Genomic DNA, 19,706 nt, shown 5'->3' with positions numbered 1-19,706 from the left:
ATATATATATATATATATTTATTTATTTTTGAGTAGTATATATATATATTTTTTTGAGTAGTATATATATATATAATATATATATATACTACTCAACAAATAAATATATATATATATATTTATCTATCTATCTATCTATCTATCTATCTATATATATATATATATATATATATATATATATATATATATATATATTTATTTTTGAGTAGTATATATATATTTTTTTTTTTTGAGTAGTGTATATATATATATATATATATATATATATATATATACTACTTAAAAATAAATATATATATATATATATATTTATTTATCTATCTATCTATCTATCTATCTATCTATCTATCTATCTATCTATCTATCTATCTCTATATATATATATATATACTACTCAAAAAAAAGGGAACAACAGCACAATGTAACTCCAAGTCAATCACACGGCAATCAGTTTCACCTGCTGCTGTGTAAATGAAAAAGACAACAGGTGGACCGTGGAAACTAAAGGCAATTAGTAAGACACCCCAGTAAAGCAGGTTCTGCAGGTGGTGCAGCTCATCCAGGATGGAGCATTAATGCCAGCTTTCTGTCAGCGTGGTTTCCAGAGCATGGAGGCCCTACCAGGAGACAGACCAGTACATCAGGAGACGTGGAGGATGCCATAGGAGGGTGACAACCCTGCAGCAAAACCTCTGCCTCAGCCTTTGAGCAAGGAGGAAATAGTTATTGAAAAAGCTGTTTTAAATATTAAACAGCTTCCTGACAATGACCGACCGCTTTGATGCTTTTCAGTCTCACCGCAGTACAGAGACCGTCGTCGTCAAAGTGTTCAATGACGTCCACATAAATACAGACTGTGGAAGAACCTCAGTGCTGGTTCTGTTGGACCTCAGCGCAGCATTTGACGCTGTTGACCGTGATATATTATTAAAGCGACTGGAGAGCAGGGTCGGACTAGCCGAGGTTATAACAAGAAACAAGATTAGTTATCATAACTATGCAGATGATACTCAGCTCTACATCCCCATGTCGCCGGAACGGATGCTTAGAACAAATCAATGCATGGGGCGCCAAAACTTTCTCCAGCTGAACAGAAACAAAACTGAAGTTATTATCTTTGGACTTAAAGAGATACGAACCAGAGTCAGCAGCAGCTTCAGTTCTCACAGCTACAACCTAGAGATCAGGCCTGAAACCTGGGAGTAGTGATGGACTCAGACCTGAACCTCCAAATTACAAAGTGGACCTTCTAGACCTGGAGAACATTTCCAGGATTAAAGGACTGATGTCTCAGCAGGATCTGGAGAAACTAATCCATGTTTATCTTTAGTAGAACTGATTACTGAGAACGTAGAGAACATGGACCCGGTTCTAAAGTCCTCACTAAGACTAAGAACGTAGAGAACATGGATCCGGTTCTGAAGTCCTTCCACTAAGACTAAGAACGTAGAGAACATGGAGCCGGTTCTGAAGTCCTCACTAAGACTAAGAACGTAGAGAACATTGACCCGGTTCTGAAGTCCTTCCACTAAGACTAAGAACGTAGAGAACATGGATCCGGTTCTGAAGTCCTTCCACTAAGACTAAGAACGTAGAGAACATGGAGCCGGTTCTGAAGTCCTCACTAAGACTAAGAACGTAGAGAACATTGACCCGGTTCTGAAGTCCTTCCACTAAGACTAAGAACGTAGAGAACATGGACCCGGTTCTGAAGTCCTTCCACTAAGACTAAGAACGTAGAGAACATGGATCCGGTTCTGAAGTCCTTCCACTAAGACTAAGAACGTAGAGAACATGGACCCGGTTCTGAAGTCCTTCCACTAAGACTAAGAACGTAGAGAACATGGATCCGGTTCTGAAGTCCTTCCACTAAGACTAAGAACGTAGAGAACATGGACCCGGTTCTGAAGTCCTTCCACTAAGACTAAGAACGTAGAGAACATGGATCCGGTTCTGAAGTCCTTCCACTAAGACTAAGAACGTAGAGAACATGCCTAGACGTAGAGAACATGGACCCGGTTCTGAAGTCCTTCCACTAAGACTAAGAACGTAGAGAGCATGGACCCGGTTCTGAAGTCCCCACTAAGACTAAGAACCTAGAGAACATGGACCCGGTTCTAAAGTCCTTCCATGGTTCCCTGGATCTCAGAGAATAGACTTTAAAATACTTCTGTTAGTCTATAAATCCCTGAATTAGCACCTAAATCCATCACAGACTTGTTATCAGGGCATCAACCCTCCAGACCACTCAGGTCTTCTGGCTCCAGCCTGCTCTGCAGAACCAGAACCAGAACCAGAACCAGACATGGAGAAGCAGCATTTAGTTCCTATGCTCTACTGATCTGGAACAAACTCCCAGAAAACTGGAAAAGTGCTGAAAGCCTGAGTTCCTTTAAATCAGACTAAAACCTGTTCAGAGCTGCTTTCAGCCATAATAACAGGAACTCTGACCAACATGTTGATGTTTATTGATGTTTTCACCTGATATAATTTAATGTTTGGTCCTGGTCTCACAACCAGAGACTGATGCGTTTATGATGTTTTTATGTTTTCATGATGTAAGACACTTTGAACTGCTTCGCTGCTGAAATGTGCTGCAGATAAACTTGACTTGGTCATGATGGAGAGACCCATGTTTGGAAGAAATCATGCTTAGAAGATCTGCACAAACATCTAATACTGTCTGCCACGGTGGTGGAGGGTTGATGATTCGGGCTGTTTTGCAGGTACCATGTTGTCAGTGAACCAGGAACCTGAAGTATTGCGGTTTTCACTGAGGCTCTTAGATCCACTGATGTGATCCTGGGGGGATTTTAAAAGAGTCTCTCCTGTTGTTTGGTTGGAGTTGGACTGGACCGTTAAATACTGTGTCTAGTTTGATTCTGGTGTCTTTAAGGCCCTGGAACTTATTGGCTTGTCTGGGGCTTTCACCAAAGAAATGCATCCTCCTTTCTGATGGATTTCTTGAGTTCATCAAAAACTCTGTGATTTACACAGACAGAGTAATGAACCTTCCTCTCTTAGAGAGACTAATGTTTTGTTGGACACTCTACACCTCATCTTTCTAGCCAAACTGACCATAAACCTAGACTTAGATTTCAATCTTAGATTTTATTGTCAATCAGCTGCACGTCTACACTGTGCATATGCAGCAAAGTTTTGTTCCAACGCTCAGAGTGAAAACAGAAGACAAAACAGAGACATTTATAAAGAAAAGCATTTGTCAGGAATGTAGATACAAACCGTAAAAAGAGATTTTATGTGTACAGGATGAATTACCACAATGAACTGATGGTGCAGATGAGGTATACAAGAAACAGAAACTAATGAAATACACCAGCATCTCTTACTCCATCAACAGCTGACCTTTAAAGATGATGTGGTCAGGCAGCTTCTTACTGTCGAACATCAGAAAGATCAGGCCGTACCTCATCCAACCCTCCACCCAGCTCCTGGTGCTGTCTATGGTCGTCTCCACCCTGACCACTGCAAGCCCCTTCTAACTGGTCTCCAAGTCTGTGCTGGAAAAACGCGGCAGATGTTCCAGAAGGTGGTGACATGTCTGGTCTTCAATCACCCTGTGTTTGTTGAGCTCAGTCGCCAGCATCAAGTCCCTGATGTTAGAGTAGAAGCTCCCGTCGACTTGACTGCTTTCCTAAAGGCTTACGTTGGCTAGCAGTGCCTACGTCAAGACAACCCAGATTGTTTTCATGTGTCGCTGTACAGTGATGGCCGACTGAGCGCTACCAGACCCAGGCCCTGTCTACCTTCAAGAAACTCTCAAAGACCTAGTTCCTCAGAATCGTCTCCTACCCTGTACCTCCCTACCACCCCTACTGCACTCATTTTCTACACCGTCACCTCTGCCAGAACCTCACCAGTGGTCTTCCTTCCTCCGACGTGTCAAACTCAAGTATGTATGTACTTTTAAATTGTATAAAGTGGCTAAAACTGAGCCTCCTGTAGCGAATGTTGATTGTTTTTACTGTGTAGTAACAGCATCCTGCCACTAGATGTCAGTTTTCCCACAACACATTAAAACAGCCCAGAAATGTGCAGAAAGAGAAGAAGTGATGCAGAATGACGATTTTAAAGTTTAAGTTACCCCAATATCAACTTTTTTTTGCAGATAAACTGTATAAACTGGGCCTAAGGTGCTAATTTTATGTTACTGTGCATTTTTTAAATATTACTATGTGAACTAAAATAAAATTATGAAATCAAAAGTATCATCTATACAGGAGCAACCAGACCTTTTAGTGACGCCATGACATCAAAGTGGCCCCATATAGAAATTAGTTTGATGCCCCTGTTGCACAGCAAGGTTAGAAAACAGTAACACCTCAGTATGTCATTGCCTTTAATTGTTGACTGAAGAACTAAAATAAGACTTTTTTTAATATTTAGGGGTTTGAAAACTTTCTCATGTTTCTGGAGAGGGGATCTTCATTATTTCTAAGAGTTTCCTGCAGATTAATGACTTATTGGCATTACAACATTTAATTTCGTTGGAATCAGAAAGATTGTCCAGCTGCCAACAACATGTCTTTAATGTATTTTGGTGCTATTATCAACACTTTATTATCTCTTAGTGTTTAAATGATTAGTAACAGCTGCACCTGAGGACCTTTTTAGTCAGAAGACAGTTGATATTTTGTTCTGGTGGAACAAACTAAGGAGAATAAATCATTTCAAACACTATATACTTGAAGCTCTGTGTAAATGCACAGATCTACCTGATTGTTATAATCATGTAAAAAAAAAAAAGAGGATTCAGGCTTGTTAGGGAAAGCTTTTGCAGAAATGTTTATGTCTCTGTGAAACACAGAAACTTCTCAGAAGTTTGTTTGGAGAAGTTGCATCCTTCCAGCTCATTACTGAATTCAGAGATGTCCGAGATCAGCTCAGCATGTCAACACGTCGTCCCTGAGGAGTCCCTATAGTGGCAACAGTCGCTGTAATTCCCTCTGAAGCAGCTGAAGCAGAGACACCAGTAGTACAGAGCAGATGTCCATCTGTCCCGAGAGGTCTGAGGACATTAATGATGCCCCTACAGACTCCTCTGCAACATCACAAAGGACGGACCCCCGGGAGATGTTACTCTACCGCAAACTTTGTTACTTGTCGCAGAAATAACAAAAGGAAAACTTTTATCTAAATAAAAAAGACATTTATCCAATTAAAATTCTGAATTTTTTAATGTAAAGTTGTTACATTAAACACAAAGTCTCAGTTGGCATTAAAACACTTTGGCATACAGAGGAGTTCCTGCTCCACTTCATGCACTGAGTCCCGGTCCTGTGGCTGCAGTAAAAAAACAAATCAATTCTCCACTACCTTGCTTTGGAGAAAGTATGAGACGTTTTTATGCTGATGGGTTGTGATGTGGTTCCTCCCGCCATGGTTCTATCTGTTGTGGTCAATAATTTCAGCTTTGGTCTCATTTGTCCAGAGGATATTGGACCAGAAGTCTTGTTCTTCATCTAGATGCAGCCTTTAGAGAGAAGAGGCTTTCTCCTTCAGCCTCCAAGCAGCCAGACTGGTTCAGGGTTTTTCTAACTGTTCTGTCATGACCTTTAAGGGCCTGGTCACGTAATTTGACCATAAAAACAAAATGCACACAATAAAAACATCAATTTGTCTTCAAATAAAACAATATGGGCCCATAGTTCCTCCGCATAGTGTTTACTTTGTCCGTTTTGAGCCTGAACAGAACCTTGTACTGGGTGCCATCAGCAGATGTAAATATGGTTGTGCCGTCTACCAGCAGAACCATCAGAAAACAAGATGTTGGCAGCTGATGCAGCTACAGAGACAATAGACCATCCTGTAGCGCCTCGCAGTGAAGGGACAGCTCAGTGGGGTCCAAGACCTCACTGACTCACTCGGCTGCATCAAAGGCATTTATACAGAGACGCCTCGTTGTTGAGTCGCACGTTGCCGCCATATTGGAGGTGGAATTATGGACCGGTTTGGAGAAGATGCCTATATCATGCGCTGCGTGGATTTGTACCGACCGAGTCACAAACCACATCTGCTGGCTTTACCTCTAATAGGTAAGAATGAACATATACTTATGATTGATTTCTCTCATTAAAACGTCATTATAATGTTGTATTTTTTTTGTGGGCTTTTATTTCTTCTCCTTGTTTACTCCTTGTGCAACATCGTACCTCTGGTCATGTGTTATAAATGTACACAGAGGCGCTTTACTAACAAGTAGAGCATAAATAAAGTGTAAAACACAAAAATCAAATATAATAAGTCAACAGAAGTTGGTCCCTGTAACCTCTGACTTTCTCTGAGCTTCCTGCTCTGAGCTGGGCCTGAACCTGCTGGACGTCCATCTTGGGAAGGTTGACAGGTGGCTGAGATGTTCTCCAGCTTGATGAAGGCCTAATTAGTCTTCCAAGATTGACAGGCAGCAACAGTCCTTCCTCTAAGATCATTGCTGATCTCTTTCTACCCTGGCATTGTGTTAACAGATACTCTGTGCTGTAAGGTGCCACAGTTGGCAGCATTGGTGCGTGGTCAGGTTTTCTCTGGGTACTCTGGCTTCCTCCCACACTCCAAAACATGACTGTGTTAGGTTAATTGGTCTTTCCAAATTTCCCTTAGGTGTGTGTGCATGGTTGTTAGTCCTGTTTGTCTCTGTGTTGCCCTGTTATGAACTGGAAACCTGTTCAGGGTGGACACCGCCTCTCGCCCAGCGACTGCTGGAGATAGGCACCAGCCTGAGTAGAGATAATGGATATATGAATTCCTGCTTTTATAAAGACTTTTTCTCTTGAATCAAATAGAAGCAGCAAGGATAGAGTTAGGTTTTTACTTACTGTTTCAGCATTGTTTTAGTTTGGTATAAAGAAAGTACACAGCTGTTGTGAAACACTAAGCCCACAAGTTCCACAGCTATAAAGGGTAAATGCAAACTTTTGGTATCTGTGTAAAGTTAAGGCATTAAAGAATATTTTTCGAGTGGAACCACTATTGTAAATGTCACCTTGTCTGATTTATAGGTGTTCAAACAAAGAAAAAATTGTATCTTCTTAGCCTCGACTAAATAAACACTGCAAAACACCATAAAAACTGCAACTACTCTGGACTGAAGCAGCTGAAGCATATTTGTTCCACAACGGTTTCAGTGGGCAGTGTGCCAGGCGGGACTGTAATTTTGGCACAATTTAGCCAAATTGTTCGAAACTTCTTCTAACTCACCTGTTGTTTATGATTAGTATGGCTGGATTGAGTTATCTGAGATAACTGCGCGTTGATGCGTTTGTTTAAAAGGGGAAATGTATCAATAGTAGAAACAATGATCAGCAACGCTGCTATTGGCTGTTCAGCATGGCCAAAGAACGCCCACAGTTTTTCTCCCAAGCAGAACAAGAGCTTTAATGGAAGGTTATGCTGAGTTTGAGTCATTAATTAAAACGACAGGGAACATCTCAAAGTCTGCTAAAGCCAGGAGAGAGGGCTGGCAAAATGTAGCAGATAAATTAATGTGTAAATACTGTCCATGGTAGATGTTTCTATCACTTTCTACAGTATGAATTTTTGCTTTTAAATAATCTCATATTTACTTTGTTCTTTTATATCAGAGCCTCCACGGGACCCACTAGAACATGGGGACAAGTAAAAGTGAAGTAGAAGAATATTCTACAAAATGGTAGCCTTTAATTATTATACTTTATTTTAAAAAGGCACTTGTTATGGCAACAGATCCAATATCGGTGTCATTCCTTCGACACTGGAAGTAAAGGACGCGTGCAAACTGGGAATTTTTTCTGAGAGAGTCAGCAATGTTTGATAGACATTTAAATGGCATCTTGTGTGTTTAAAATGCTGTAAAAACCAAAAGTATTTGAAATAGTATAATAGGGACTTGTTTCAGAAACATTAATGTCTTCCGGTTGGACGTATTTAGGGAAAAATAAAGTTTTCTGACCTACTTTTAAATGTGATAAAATCGGCGTATCTCTGCAGTGCCAAAGGTAATTATTAACAAAGTTAGTAATTTTGATGAAAATTTCCAAGCCAAGGCGCCACCTGATAATCAGGAAATAAGAGCCAATCAGCTCTCAGTGTCTGTCAGTTACTGTGTGATAAATCGCTGCCAGAAAAGATGATTACAGAAGAATAGATGAAGGAGTTAATGGATTATTGACAAAATACTCGAATTTCCAATTAAATCACTTTATCAAGGAAACTCTTTATCAAAGATAGTAACATTGAACTAATCTACTAAGTAAAACTGAAAAAAGAGAAAACTAACGGGGAAAAAGACAACAATAGAATAAATTGAAAACAATCACCTATAAATAAATTCGGTGTGAATTTGTATGTTTAGAATCACTAACGAGCCCAAATTAGCTCTGAAATCTAATAAAGAACAACAACTGTTGCTGTCTTCAAACAACCAGGTCCCAATGCAAAGCAGAATGGAAAATAAAACATTATTTTCAGTGAAATAATAAAAATCTCGGTCTAGTCGCTGGAGGCAAGCTACTCTAGGGGGGGCCGGATCAGTCAAAAACCCGTCCAAGAAAAAAAAAATTGTCCAGGGGCCCGAGGCCCTTTGTCACACAGGGCCTTGTAGGTTTGGGTTTTCTTCTGCATTAATAATTAAAATCTTAATTTAAAAACTGCATTTTGTGTTTACTTGTGTCGTCTTTGGGTAATAATTTGAACTTGTTTGATGCTCTGAAACACTTAAGAGCACTTGGGAAATCAGGAAGGTGCCAACACTTTTTCACACCACTGTATCTCACAGAGAGTTTTCTCTCCAGGATCAGAACCAACCGGTAATTATCTTAGATGATTGCATCAGCCTGCTGATGTGGGAGGAAACTGAAGGGGTTAAAAGCTGCAGCGTCCGGGTCCACAGAACCCGGCTGCCCATTCTGTGCAGAGCTGCAGAGTCCGTCTGATTGGACTGACTGTAGGTCTGAGAGGCGAGGTTAAGGATCACCGGGCTAACCAGGGAAGCTTTTTTGTTTTTACTCTGTTTTTTAGACAAATTAAACTTTATATGCAGAAAATAATCAGGATGAACTCGACACAGGTGTTATTTTTCACTCTTGGGGCTTACTTTGACACCAGGCTGTTGAAATACTTGTTCTTCCTGATCCTGCTGTGTCTGTACGTCCTGATCGTTGGCTCTAACGTGCTGCTGATCGTGGTGATCTGTGTGAACAGGAGCTTACATGAACCTATGTACATGTTTCTGTGCAGCCTGTTTGTGAATGAACTGTACGGCAGCACAGGCTTGTTCCCCTTCCTGCTGGTCCAGATCCTCTCTGATGTTCACATTGTTTCTGCTCCGCTCTGCTTCCTGCAGATCTTCTGTCTTTACACGTACGCAACTGTTGAGTTCTTCATCTTAGCCGTCATGTCTTATGACCGATATGTGGCCATCTGCCACCCTCTGCGATATAACACACTGATGAGAACCCAGAAGATCGCCGGCCTGACGTCTGCGTCCTGGTTGGCGGCTTTTCTCCTGGTGGTGATAATGACATCTTTGAGTTTCTCTCTGCAGCTCTGTGGAAATGTCATAAACAAGGTGTACTGCAACAACTTCTCCATCGTGAAGCTGAGCTGCTCGGACACAACGGTCAACAACATTTATGGCCTCATCAGCACGGCGCTCAGTGTTTTTGTTCCTGTGGCTTTGATCCTCTACACCTACATGAGGATCCTAAAGGTGTGTTTTTCTGGATCCAAACAGACCCGGCAGAAGGCGGTCAACACCTGCACGCCTCACCTGGCCTCCCTGGTTAACTTCTGCGCCGGATGCGTGTTTGAAATAATACAGAGCAGGTTCAACATGAGCAGCGTTCCACGGCTGTTTCAGATCCTCTTATCGCTGTACTTCCTGACGTGTCCGCCGCTCTTTAACCCAGCGGTGTACGGCCTGAACGTCTCCAAAATACGCAGCGTGTGTAAAAATCTGTTTCTGAAATCTCATTAGTGTTTCCGAGTCCAGAGAGGATGAGAAAATAAGTGAAATGTTACATGAACCAACCTGTGGAGGTCCCTCTGATGTTCACGGTACGATGTGACCCTACATGCTTTAACAGATAAACTCTACAGTACGTCTGTGGTTATGTTGAGAATAATAAGAGTTAAGCCTGGTTCCTAGGATCCATCTTTGTAGATTAATATTTACACAATAAAAACACATTCAGTAACTGACATCACTGCTTCTCTGTGTGCTGTTGTGAAACGCTGAGCCCACAAGTTCACCTGAGGGTGTTTATTTAACTCTGATTCATAGCAAAGTTTATCTGAATGCACGTTAATAGACAAACATGCCGTTTAGATGCAGTAATATGTCCTCATAATGCCAGTTGGTGGAAGGTGATTTATCCCAGGGAGCCTAGCCAATTGCATCAACACTGACCTTTGTTCAGGGATTTTGTTTTATTTCTAATTATTTTCTCGTTCCTTTATGGGTCCCAGTGATGCTTCACAGCTTAAGGGTGACAAAGTGTGACCTGGTTTTTTCCTGATGTTTTAAGAGGAAGTGGTCCTTGGTTCTCTAGTTAACCAAAGTGTGCAACAAACCTCATTGGAACATCCAGGTTTTGTGTTTCTCAAGAAAGTGAGATTTAGAAAAACAGCTCCCAGCCGTTATGTTTTTATGAGTCTTGTTGGTTTGACACCATCATACCTGCCTGACCTGTTCCACCTTTATTCTCAGCTTTAAGGTACAAAAATCTATTATTAGTCTCCCAGATCGAGGCTCAAACGTAGCGCCTACTGAGCTTCCTCTGTTCTAAGCCTAAACTGTTGATCATTTAAAAGAAACACTTTGGCTTTCAACTTTAGCTAAATTGACCATTTAATTTGTATTGTGCTGTATTTTATGGTGTTGCCATCATTACTTGATGTGTTTTTCTACTTCTGTCGCTTTTTTATTTCATTCTATTTTTATTTTTTATGTTGTTTTGTTTTACGTGTGCAGCAATTTGTTTTGAATGTGCTACAGAGATAAACTTTGACTTGATTTTCCACAATAAAAAGAAACGTAGACGTCTGTCCTCTACTTTAAGCAGACAGCTCATGCTGACGCTGCACATGTTCGTATTTATGTGACCTTAACGTCATTCAAATATTAAATAAAAACCCAAACTGCTCAACTATACTTGTAATTACTTTATTTCCCCACTTGGGTTGATTATAGGAACAATCCCCCTCCGGCACAAGCATGTGGTGACAGTGGAAATGAATAACTCCCTTTTAACAGAGAGAAACCTCAACCTAAAATTCTTTCTGCATCAGGTAGATTTATGTTTAGCTAGTGGCAGCAGTAGCTCATTCAGTGGCTTTCTCTAGTTAAGCAACACGGTTGAAGACAGAAAAAAATATTTACATCTATATATATCCCAAACATGATTACCTCGTCCTCAGTAAGTGAGGCAGCGTTGGAGGAATCTTTAGAACCTGTGCAGTGTCTGAACTGTTTAGAAGCAGTAGAGCTTTCTGAGCTATATAAAATTTTAGCTTCATCTAAACTTTCTACCTGTATGTTAGACCCAATCCCAACCAAGTTGTTTAAGGAGATATTCCCTCTGATCAGTGGTCCTATTTTAGACATGATTAATCTATCCTTAGTAAATGGATATGTACCACAGGCTTTTAAAGTAGCTGTTATTAAACCTTTACTTAAGAAACCCTCTCTTGATCAAGATGAATTAGTAAATTACAGACCTATATCTAATCTTCTTTACTTATCTAAAAAAGTAGTTGCTAATCAACTTTGTGAACATTTACAAAGCAATGACCTACTTGAGGAGTTTCGGTCAGGCTTCAGAGCTCATCATAGCACTGAAACAGCTCTGGTGAAGGTCACTAATGATATTCTCATGGGCTCAGATAATGGACTTGTGTCTATACTTGTCCTGTTAGATCTCAGTGCTGCATTTGATACAGTTGATCACAATATTCTCCTACAAAGACTTGAGCATACTGTAGGGATTAAGGGGAAAGCATTAGGCTGGTTTAAATCTGCTCTGTCTGACAGATTCCAGTTTGTTCATGTTAATAATAAATCTTCCTCAAACTCTAGGGTCACCTGTGGAGTACCACAGGGTTCAGTCCTTGGACCAATTCTCTTTACTATATATATGCTTCCGATCGGCAAAATTATCAGACAGCATGGGATTAATTTCCACTGTTATGCTGATGACACTCAGCTATATTTATCCATAAATCCTGATGAATTCAATCAATTACTTTGACTGCAGTCATGTCTTGATGACATCAAAAGCTGTATGACTTAAAATTTTCTGCATTTAAATTCTGACAAGACAGAAGTTGTAATCAAAAAATAAAGTTCTTAATCAATCACTTAATCTGGGTGGCATTAACTTGGCCTCTGGTAATAAAGTAAAAAATCTTGGTGTTATTTTTGACCAAGACATCCCAAATCCCATTTCAATCTGAAAAACTCACACGGAAAGAAGAGACAATTAGAAGAATTTATTGATACAATATTTTAAGACTTTGGCGCTCAGACCTCGGCAGGAAACATTCACGCTGAATTATACTTCAATATGCATAAGCAAGTGTATGAGAATAGGGATGTTTCCCCCCAGGCCTGAAACTGGTGGTGGAGTGGAGATAGAAGAAGTTTTGTTCAGTTCATATGATGATCTGTTTAAGCTAGATGTCCAACTTGATAAACACAGGTTTGCATGAACTGTCCATGATGAGCAAGCATGAAGCGACTGTGGAGAAGAAAAACTCCCCTTTGGGAAGAAACCTCTGGCAGAACCAGGCTCAACATGATGGTCTTCTGCCGGACCGATTGAGATATGACAGCGAATTCTGTAGAGTCCAGGAGGAATTACACTCTAATTGGAACAAGGTTGTAGGAGCACATAGGAAAGCCAGATGGAGCTGCTATGATGGTGGAGAAGGGGATGTAGGTGGGTTGAATCCAGTCATTTGAGTCCAGATCAGACATCGCACAGCGACTGCTTGCTTGCTGGGTAGAAGCTGAGCTGGATTTAAAGTTCTTTTAACACGGATCCAGGATGCTGATTGGCTTCTAACGTATAAAGCCCTTAATAATCAAGTTCCATCATATATCAGAGCTCTGATTACCCCGTATGTTCCTAACAGAGCACTTCGCTCTCAGACTGCAGGTCTGCTGGTGGTTCCTAGAGTCTCTAAAAGTAGAATGGGAGGCAGATCCTTTAGCTATCAGGCTCCTCTCCTGTGGAACCAACTCCCAATTTTGGTCTGTGAGGAAGACACCCCGTCTACTTTTAAGACTAATCTTAAAACTTTCCTTTTTGACAAAGCTTATAGTTAGAGTGGTTCGTGTTACCCTGAGCTACCTCTACAGTTATGCTGCTATAGGCTTAGGCTGCTGGAGGACATCAGGACCTATTTTTCTAACACGGAGGATGGATATGATTCCATCCTCCATGTCTCTGACTCCATCCTCCATGTTTCTGACTCCATCCTCCATGTCTCTGACTCCATCCTCCATGTCTCTGACTCCATCCTCCATGTCTCTGACTCCATCCTCCATGTTCCTGACTCCATCCTCCATGTTTCTGACGCCATCCTCCGTGTTTCTGACTCCATCCTCCATGTTTCTGACTCCATCCTCCATGTCTCTGACTCCATCCCCCATGACATCAGAGTTAAAGGCTGGAATCAGCTCAGCAGGTGAAGCTCCTTTCCTCCCTGATAAAGTTCTGCTGACCCAGGAAAGGTCAAAGGTCAGGAGCCAGAGGCTATTATAAGAACATTTCAGATGCAGTCTTAAACTTCTGGTTTCCATGTGACCTTCATGTTGATCTCTAATTGGTTACTCAAAGATTCTCCTTGCTCCCGTGGCCAATCAGCCCATTTAGTGTAATTTTTATCATAAGGCATCCATCCATCATCTATACCCACATATGTACAGTGTCCTTGAGTGCTCTGAAATGGCTATAAAATGTATTATTATTATTATTATTATTATTATTATTAATTCAATTTATTTTCTTCAATTCAATTTTATTTATATAGCGCCAAATCATGAAACATGTCATCTCAAGGCACTTTACAAAGTCAAGTTCAATCATATTATACAGATTGGTCAAAAATGTCCTATATAAGGGAACCAGTTGATTGCATCAAAGTCCCGACAAGCAGCATTCACTCCTGGGGAACCGTAGAGCCACAGGGAGAGTCGTCTGCATTGTACATGGCTTTGCTGCAATCCCTCATACTGAGCAAGCATGAAGCGACAGTGGGAAGAAAAACTCCCCATTAACGGGAAGGAAAACCTCCGGCAGAACCGGGCTCAGTATGAACGGTCATCTGCCTCGACCGACTGGGGGTTACAGAAGACAGAACAGAGACACAACAAGAGAGACAAAAAAGCACAGAAGCACACATTGATCTAGTAATCTGTTCTACATTAGATGGTAGTAGCGGGTGAGCCGTCTTCTCTGGATGATGTCACAGTTAACAGAACGCCAGACCAGGTGTACCTACTATGAAGATAAAAGAGAGAGAACAGAAAGTTAAAGCAGAAATGACAACACATAATGCATAATTGAAGAACAATAGAACTCTATAGAGTGAGAAAATTAGATCCTGATATCCTCCAGTAGCCTAAGCCTATAGCAGTAAAACTATAAAGGTAGCTGAGAGTAACATGAGCCCCTCTAGTTATAAGTTTTGTCAAAAAGGAATATTAGGTGGGAAAGCTGATGCATATCTACAGGATCCACTTGTTTGACATTTTATGTTCTGCATCTCTGTCCTCCACAGTCAGATAAGTATAGTAAGATATTTATTGCAAGACATTATATATTTTTTTATTGTTTATTCTTATGTATTTTATTATTATATACAGTACTTTGGTCAGAATTTGCTTTAAAGTGCGTTTCAAACATAAATTAGAGCTGAAAAAATACTGCATGAAGGAAGCCAGAAGACATTAAGTACCAAACTTCAGTTCAAACCAAAATGTGTTGTTGGATCAAATGATCAATAGGTCTTCACCCCGAGGCCAGAGAACCTCTTTAATGATATGGGTTTGATGATCTAGTTGCTGCTAGAACTAAGGTTTTATTTACAGAGTCCATTACTGGTTCTGGTTAATTATTTCTGGTGTTTCCACTCAGCTTTCTGCTCATCACTCATGATCCCATCATAGCTTCAGGATTTATACTTCCAGACTTCTGTTGGTTCCTCCTCCTTGCCTTCATCTCTCTCATAAGGACTTTTCATCACTTATTTGTTTGTGCTTCACATTTGAAGCGGCTTCTTTGCAGAGTTTTCTCATTTTATTTGGACTTTTCCCATTCAGGGCTCGCCACAGCAGTCATCTGTCTCCATCTTCTCTCACACCTTTACTTTCATGTGCTCTTTACCTCCATTTATAAACCTCCTCTCTAGTCCTCCTTCCAGCCTCAGCATCCTTCCGATGTTCTCATGCTGCTCTCTAAGGTCTCATTGAGCAGCTTCGTAAAAATACTCTACTGCAGTTTTCCAAGAGACTTCCACTCATCATCTATGGCCATACTGTTCAGTTTTGTTAAAGGTGCTGCTTACATTCACTTTTGGGCTTTTGCATCAACAAATCTCACAACATGTTGTCATAAAAGAGAGAACTGGGGCTGCATTGCACTTCTGCGCCTGTACATGCTGGTTACCTGCAGAACAAAAGCAGAAAGTGGAATGCAGCCTTTACTGGCACACCTGAGGTATCTCTGCTGTGAAACCAGTCTGCTAACTGCACCTCATGACAGAAACAGCAGCAAAACAAAGAACCAAGTCAATGAAGTAAAGATATATCCACAGGGAGTTTAGGGAGTTTATTGCAACAATATAACATCTTACAGAAGGTAAAAGCAGCTTCAGTTTATAAAACACTTGGTTAAAGAATCCATCCCCTCGTGAAGCTCACCTTTTCCCAAAAACCAGTTTTTTACTGAAGCTCCGTATCTTCGATATGTTGAGTCCATAGAGCAGAGGGTTGAAGAGCGGCTGACACGTGAGGAAATATAACGATAAAATAACTCGGAGCGCGTCGGGGACTCGGCTCATGTCGAACCTGCTCTGAAATATGTCAAAGAAACAGCCGAAGGAGAAGTTAATGAGAGAGGCCAGGTGAGGCGTGCAGGTGCTGATGGCCTTCTGTCGAGTCTGTGTGGACGCAGAAAAACACACCTTCAGGATCTTAACATACGTGTAGACAATTAAAACGATTATACCCAGGATTATGGTGAACATGTAAACTATTCCCAGCAAATTGTTGGCCGTCGTGTCAGAGCAGGACAGCTTAATGATGGAGTAATTGTCACAGTAGACCTTGTCAATGATATTTCCACACAGCTGCAGAGTGACGGTCAGAAACATCCCTGCAACGGATTCAAGAAGCGGGAACAGCCAGGTGAGCGCCACCAGCTTCGTGATCTTTGAAGGCGTCATGAGCGAGTGGTACTGCAGAGGATGGCAGATGGCCAGGTACCTGTCATAGGACATGACGGCCAGGTTGCAGAACTCAATGTGAGCGTAGGTGTAGACACAGTAGATCTGCAGGAAGCAGAGCGGAGCAGCAACCATGTGAACGTCAGAGAGGATCTGGACCAGCAGGAAGGGGAACAAGCCTGTGCTGCCATACAGTTCATTCACAAACAGGCTGCACAGAAACATGTACATAGGTTCATGTAAGCTGCTATTCACACAGATCACCACGATCAGCAGCACGTTAGAGCCAACGATCAGGATGTACAGACATAGCACGACTGTAAAATATACATAATTCAGAACCTCAGAGTGAAAGTAGGCAGTTAGTGTGAAAAACAGAACCTGCGTGGAGTTTATCATCATCCTGCTTCACAGCACACCAGTCAAAGTCATGATAGAGAGTTAGTTCACATTTTAATCCTGCAGCTTTACAAAATAAACCACAATTCAGATCAAACCAGAGACAGCGAGCTTCTCACTGCAGCCGTCAGGTAGTGTGAAGGAGGAGGTGATGCTGAGCTGCAGAGCAGACAGGAAGTCCCATCGGCTTCGACTGTTCGCTGCGTCCACAGCGTTTCTCAGTCTGACGCTCAGACGGAGGTCAGCTCTACTTATAGCTGCTTAAAAAGCCCCAGCAGGTCTTCAGAGGGAGAGAGAGACCTTCACAACATGTGCTCACAGAATACAGACGTTATTTCTGAATTTCTGCCAACACACACTGGCCAGCTGGGCGTAAACCGAACTGAAACCTTGTGCAGATTCACACAAACGTAAATATCTGAAAATAAAAATAAGAGCAAGAGACTGTACAGTGAGGGTAGACCTAAAACATAAAAAAATGTATGTTCTAAAATGTAGCACACTAACTAAAGAAATGTGCAACTGGATAATTATCTGAAGGTGAAAAAATATCAATTTCACAAAGACAACAATCACATTACATTAGTCAAGATAATTAGACTATAAAACTAAAGTCCAGCAGATCTGTATGGCAAAAACCAAAGAAAAGGTTTTTATCACATCAGAGCAGGGTTTTTTTATCCGGTTTGGTTTGACTGTCCTATTTTTTAAGTCCTAGCTGGGATGTTTTTGGTGAAGCAGAATTTACTCTTCATCCTTGCACACAGTTTAAACCCATCTCTCTGTCTACTGCTTTATTTATTTATTTATTTATTTTCAGAGAAACTGTTCTGCCTTAAAGCAGTACAGTGTAACGTTTAGCCACTAGGGGCACTAGACCTGTAATTTACAAATGTAGCTCCCCTGAAGGCCACTGGTGACACTGCACTGTCACGAAATTAAACAGTCTCCCTCCATGTTTTGGAATCTGATAGCAGACCAGTTTGGACCAGGGCCCTGTTTCATCAAGCCGGGTTAGTGGAAATTCAGAGTAGGTTCTGGGGTAGATTCCTGCATACCCTGGCTTTTCCGTTTCAGAAAGCTCTGAACCCATTATCCTGAGTCAAATTATGACAACAAGTTACTCCCTAGCTGGGCAAACCCAGAGTTTTTCCTGCTTTTTAGATAAGACCTGCGCTAGGAAGTGTCAGGAAAGGCGTTTCCTTTTCTGGAGGAGCCTGTAGAACCCGAAAGCGCAAATACTCTGCAGAAATCTTTGTCGGGAAAGACTGATCAGACCACGATTAAATGTCTATCATTCCTGAATTAATATACTATTTTCAAGCGTTACCGTTCATTGCCACTGTCAATAATTTATCTTAAAGGTGCATAGCCTCGTTCTTTGACTTTTTTTTATTTATACGTCAGTAGCTCACTCTGGTTGTACACAACGTTTTTATGAAAGATTATCACGTCCTGCTGGCGTATTCTTTGTTATTTTGGTGTTTTATGCTTTGTTTTTGCTCAATGTTTTAGTACATAAAATCTTTGGTGTTTACGATTTTAACGGAAGTACGTACTGCGCATGTGCAGCATGGGATAAAACAAGGAAGCAGCTAACAGCTATTAGCATCTCCCAGCAAAACAATGAGGAAAGGTCCAAGATCCAGTGAAAAAAGGCTAAAAAATATGATTCCAGGAGGGAAAAGGCTGGAATGTCTCTGGGAATCCAGTCTGAACGTTGGTGTTCACTGAAGCGGATGCTAAATTAGGGAGGTTGTGGCTGAGTGGTTAGAGCAGTGTGCTTGCACTCAGAGAAGGATGCAAGTACCCGGTTTGATTCCTGGTGCTGGCACTCTGGGTCCCTGAGCAAGACCCTTAACCCCAGATTACTCCCTGGGTGCTGCACATGGCAGCCCACTGCTCCCCAAGGGGATGGGTTAAAAGCAGATAACACATTTTGTTGCTTTGTACTTGTGACAGTGCAATGACAGTAGAGTTGAATTCTAATTCTATTTTATTCTAAACCTGCCGAGGCTCAGATGTGACGCTGAGTTGACTGACGTGAGTAAATGTTCTGATGTGAGGCTCTTAAAGTTGCTGTAGATCGATTTATTTAATTAATTACGGTTGGTCTTTGATCAGTCTGGCATTATTTAATACTCATTTATTAATTAAGCAAACAGACATTATGATAGTTCTGCGATACTGCCACCAGATGGCGCCATGTCTGTTTATATCTGCTAATCACACCCGAGAGTGAATTATCTTTCAGCTCAAAAGGAACTAACAGCACAGTATCAAGATTGAGGCTCAGTGTATATAACCCTAATTTATCATGATCAAATGGGCTTTGCTTTTATTAAAGCATATTATGTGGCTATGTACCTTTAATATTCTCAGCTCTCACATCGCTCATATAATAGAATCAGGGCTCGCTGTCAATTCTGACCAAATTCTTAGTGATGCATTTTGTTTTCATTAGAGTGTTATAAATGTGAGAAACCCTTTCTATACGACACTGTTTTTTTAAATTTTATGCCAACGGCAGCTTTTGTGTAACACAGGCAATACAGAAAATCTTTCAGAGGCAACTATGCTATCAGTAATGTTACTGTTGCGCTCAGTTACTGAGTTTGGTGGTGTCCCACAAGACTGATAAAAAAGTACACAGCATGAAAGCAATTATTTATACAAAGATAAGACTGAAATTTCACATTGTGAAGCACCTGATTTGCATGTTTTTGAGGATTTCCCCCCCACACTGTTTGAGCCAAAGCCCATTTCTTCACCTAAATGATGCCACCTTTACTTCAACTTAACATACAAATATATGATATACAGTTATTATAAAAGTGAGGTTGGCACAAATGATACACCTTCAA

The 19,706-nt window shown here is 41.0% G+C and overlaps 2 protein-coding genes across 2 annotated transcripts; one reads left to right on the top strand and one right to left on the bottom strand.

Annotated features, from left to right (window-relative positions):
* The first annotated feature begins 9,024 nt into the window (after window positions 1–9,024).
* On the top strand, window positions 9,025–10,043 carry LOC118560509 (olfactory receptor 49-like). Its single transcript, XM_036131522.1, has one exon. It carries the CDS (start codon window positions 9,029–9,031, stop codon window positions 9,968–9,970), a length of 942 nt encoding a protein of 313 aa, XP_035987415.1. The 5' UTR covers window positions 9,025–9,028; the 3' UTR covers window positions 9,971–10,043.
* Window positions 10,044–15,806: 5,763 nt separating this feature from the next.
* LOC105922179 (olfactory receptor 4E2-like) lies at window positions 15,807–17,119 on the bottom strand. Its single transcript, XM_012858061.3, has one exon. It carries the CDS (start codon window positions 16,843–16,845, stop codon window positions 15,916–15,918), a length of 930 nt encoding a protein of 309 aa, XP_012713515.2. The 5' UTR covers window positions 16,846–17,119; the 3' UTR covers window positions 15,807–15,915.
* Between the last annotated feature and the right edge of the window lie 2,587 nt (window positions 17,120–19,706).

This window comes from Fundulus heteroclitus, unplaced genomic scaffold (assembly GCF_011125445.2).
Source record: "Fundulus heteroclitus isolate FHET01 unplaced genomic scaffold, MU-UCD_Fhet_4.1 scaffold_44, whole genome shotgun sequence".
NCBI classification, from domain to species: Eukaryota; Metazoa; Chordata; class Actinopteri; order Cyprinodontiformes; family Fundulidae; genus Fundulus; species Fundulus heteroclitus.
The sequence above is the reverse complement of the archived record's forward strand: the minus strand, read 5'-3'. Positions and strand labels throughout refer to the sequence as shown.